The 2,332-nt window shown below is 39.5% G+C and overlaps 1 protein-coding gene and 1 long non-coding RNA gene across 2 annotated transcripts in view; one reads left to right on the top strand and one right to left on the bottom strand.

Moving 5' to 3' along the window:
- Nucleotides 1-2,332, bottom strand: part of LOC106530390 (dynamin-2) — a gene marked incomplete at its 3' end in the record, with an annotated part of 53,307 nt that overhangs the window by 6,125 nt on the left and 44,850 nt on the right. The window contains 2 exon segments of the mRNA XM_014025993.1: nt 781-1,007; nt 1,208-1,375. Coding sequence (XP_013881447.1) covers nt 781-1,007; nt 1,208-1,375 — 395 coding nt within the window.
- Nucleotides 1,330-2,332, top strand: part of LOC106530392 (uncharacterized) — a 4,720-nt gene continuing 3,717 nt past the window's right edge. Inside the window, exon 1 of the long non-coding RNA XR_001311781.1 lies at nt 1,330-1,418. This is a non-coding gene — a long non-coding RNA (uncharacterized LOC106530392). The remainder of the gene's footprint in view (nt 1,419-2,332) is intronic.

Below are 2,332 nucleotides of genomic sequence, written 5' to 3'. Positions count from 1 at the left end.
CTATCGTTCGTTGTAAAGAGCCGTTCAAAAGATTCGGATCGTTCACGAACGTCACATCTCTAATCAACAGTTATTTGGTCACTAGTTAAAGCAGTCCATTATAACACCTTCCTAAAATAATTGTGTAATTCAGTTTTGCCAACTCAGATCTTGGGTGATTATTTAAGGACGATGACAATAGTTGTCTCCAACCCGGTGTTGCTTGTTGATTGTTTTTCACGTGAGCTACTGAGAGAGAAGCTAGATAGTCAAGATAGTCATAGTCAACAAATCTTGTGCGAGCTTGGTTCATGCAGTTTTTCCCTTGAGAAGTATCCCATTTTATTACCTGTTACCACTAAAAGTCACGCTTTGATTTTTCTCTGTCATATTGAAAGAAATCCCAAAGTGGACGTTGCTGCTTTCTCCTAACTTTTGCTGTTGTCATTTGGCAGACGATGCTGAGCAGCAGCAGACTGTAAACAAGTGTTGTTACAAACCATGAGGTGCTGTAAGCTGCCCACAGCTAACGTGAAGCTACTCAGTTAAAAAAAGTAACAAACACTAAAACTAAAGATATTCTATCTATAATTGCAGTTAGTTTTACTTAGTTTTGTAAGAAGATTATACAGATTTAGATTACTGTTTTTAATTTTATTACAGTTTTTTTTTTTAGTTAATTAAAATGTTTTTTTCAATTTCAGTTTTCGTTATTTAGTTAGTTCTAGTTGACTATAATAACCCTGCTCCTTACCCGTGTCACTCTGAGTTGTTTTTAATCATTTGAATCATTTTCGTCACCTCGGGTCTTTGGCAATCCAGGTGTCATCTACAGGTGGGGGGACGGGAGTAGAAATGGTGGTGGTGCTGATGTCCCCAATGATGACGAGGGCCTCCTTCAGAGCGTGGTACATCTTCAGCATCTCGTCTCTCCTCTGAGCCTGCTCCGCTGACTCCTCCATCAAACTGCCCTGGTCTCCGGCTGAGTACAGGTAGGCCAGCAGCTCGGAGTGGATGAAGTCCTTTGTCTGAAAAACAAAAGAAAAAAGTGTTTTTGCATCTTAAACATGACCCAAATTTTCTTCATCATCCTAAACTTCAGGGAAAATTGGAACATATAATACCATCTTTAAGTTTAAATATAATTCTGTTCTGTTTTTTTAATAGAGCTGCTTTGTAAGATCGAGCTGAATGAATGAAATTTAAAAAAAAAAAAAAAACGATGTACATTGTTGATCATGAGGTGCATGATGGTCTTGGGCATCAGGTCCCTGATGGACTTGTTGACGATGCCGATGTACGAGTCCACGAGGTTGCGGATGGTCTCCACCTGCCGTTCCAGCTGTGGATCCATGGAGACCGTGTCGCCAGAACTCACGGCATCCTCGTTTTCAGGCTGAAGGAAGTGAGAGGAGAGAGAAGGCAGAAACTGATGTGAAGTGAGTCGTTTAGTGTTTTTGTCAAGTTTGACCTGAGTCACATCATTTTCATAATCGATCATGTGGAAAGTTATTTTCCACTGTAGGTTGATTCTTTTTTTTTTTTTTCATCCTAATTAACAAACAGAAAAGTCACATTTTAAACAATAAAAACAAGGGATGCACCGATATGAAAATTTCAGCCGATATCAATATCCAATATAATTATTGCTGTTATGGCCGATATTTACTGATGTTATACAAACACACAAATTATATTATACATAAACGCACAAACACACTTTGGGTCTTTTTTTGATACCGTAAATAAACAACCAGACCTCTGACATGGCTCTACTTCACTTATTYCTGGATGTGCAGCATCAATATCACTATCATGATTAAACAGATGCTGCTCAACCAACCATCTCCCCTCCCAAAACAGAAACACAAAGGGTTTTTTTTGTTCCGCTCTTTGCTTTAAAGGTGGGGTATTCTGCAAAATCAACTGTTTTTGAGCTTTATATCATGTTATAATGTCATTCCCTTATCAAACACATACCCAGACTGTTGCTTTGACTCATTYATGCATGTTTGAGAAATCCTTGAATCTCCTGTGGTAGCCATGTGAAGCTGCCCAAATATTTGCTGGTACAAAGCKCCGCCTATTTACACAAAGCTCCTCCCTGAAGCTCAGTCCCTAGCTGAGCTCCCACCCCACAGAGCACCCCTCCCCTGCACCTACCGCACACAGCTCAACCAGACCAGACAAATCACTACACAATGCTCCTACAAAAGTTGTAAACGGCATGAAGCATTGTTGTGAAGATGTGCTGAAGTGGGAATGTAAGAAATGGTAGGTGGTTCTTATAGAGACAGAGGCCAATTTGTAGGTGCTTAGACAGATTATGATGCAAAGTCAATTATATATATAT

This window comes from Austrofundulus limnaeus, unplaced genomic scaffold (genome assembly GCF_001266775.1).
Source record: "Austrofundulus limnaeus strain Quisiro unplaced genomic scaffold, Austrofundulus_limnaeus-1.0 Scaffold514, whole genome shotgun sequence".
NCBI classification, from domain to species: domain Eukaryota; kingdom Metazoa; phylum Chordata; class Actinopteri; order Cyprinodontiformes; family Rivulidae; genus Austrofundulus; species Austrofundulus limnaeus.
Note: the sequence above shows the minus strand (reverse complement) of the source record. Positions and strands in the feature narration are given on the sequence as shown.